General features: G+C 50.7%; 1 protein-coding gene across 1 annotated transcript; it reads left to right on the plus strand.

Moving 5' to 3' along the window:
• Positions 1-7: 7 nt before the first annotated feature.
• On the plus strand, positions 8-605 carry LOC110034548 (oil body-associated protein 1A-like). The gene has a single exon (XM_020738802.1). The coding sequence runs from the start codon at positions 42-44 to the stop codon at positions 588-590; it is 549 nt and encodes a 182-aa protein (XP_020594461.1). The 5' UTR covers positions 8-41; the 3' UTR covers positions 591-605.
• Positions 606-816: the final 211 nt, after the last annotated feature.

Raw genomic sequence — 816 nt, forward strand, 5'->3', positions numbered from 1 at the left:
CCTCCTCCTCCTCCTCCTCCTCCTCAAGCAAATCTCACTCCATGTCCACCGACTCCGACTCCGCCGGCGAAGTTCCCGGCGATCCAACACACCTCTCCACTTCCCTCATGAGCGCAACTAGCCTAATCCAATCCTTTGCACCCATCTCCCGCATCCATCAACACCTCTGCGCCTTCCACCTCTACGCCGATGACATGACCCGACAGGTCCAAGCCCACCACTTCTGTTCCCACGTCAACGAAGACGTCCGCCAATGTCTCATCTTCGACTCGCTGGAACCCGGCGCGCGTCTTATCGGCGTCGAGTACATCATCACCGAGCCTCTCTTTCTTACCCTTCCCGACGAGGAGAAGCCACTTTGGCACTCGCATGAGTATGAGGTAAAGAGTGGAGTCCTCTTCCTGCCCGGTGTTCCAGGGATCGTTGAGCGTCGGGATCTCGAGAAGGTTGCCAAGACCTACGGGAAGACATTCCATTTCTGGCAAGTGGATCGTGGTGACGAGCTTCCCTTGGGAGTACCGTCTCTCATGATGGCGCTTACTAGAGACGGTCAGCTTCATGAGGATCTCGCCCGAGGTATTCTTAATTAGCTTGGTTGTTTTGGGGGGTTTGAGGATCACTTCCTGCATTTTCCATTGGAATTTGGTTGTTTCGTTAGGGCTTATAGAATTTCATGATAAGATGGATTTTGTTGCTGCTTTTTTAGGTTTAATTATATGCAGATGGTAGTATTTTCTACATATTTGTGGCTCAATGGCTAGGGGGGAAGTTTATTTTCCCTTTTTTTTCAACTTCAGGGTTCGAACCTAAAATATG

Source organism: Phalaenopsis equestris, unplaced genomic scaffold (assembly GCF_001263595.1).
Source record: "Phalaenopsis equestris unplaced genomic scaffold, ASM126359v1 Scaffold190080, whole genome shotgun sequence".
NCBI classification, from domain to species: domain Eukaryota; kingdom Viridiplantae; phylum Streptophyta; class Magnoliopsida; order Asparagales; family Orchidaceae; genus Phalaenopsis; species Phalaenopsis equestris.

Bases quoted from the DNA above. Each gene is read 5' to 3' on its own strand.
- LOC110034548 (XM_020738802.1), top strand. From the start codon at position 42: ATGTCCACCGACTCCGACTCCGCCGGCGAAGTTCCCGGCGATCCAACA.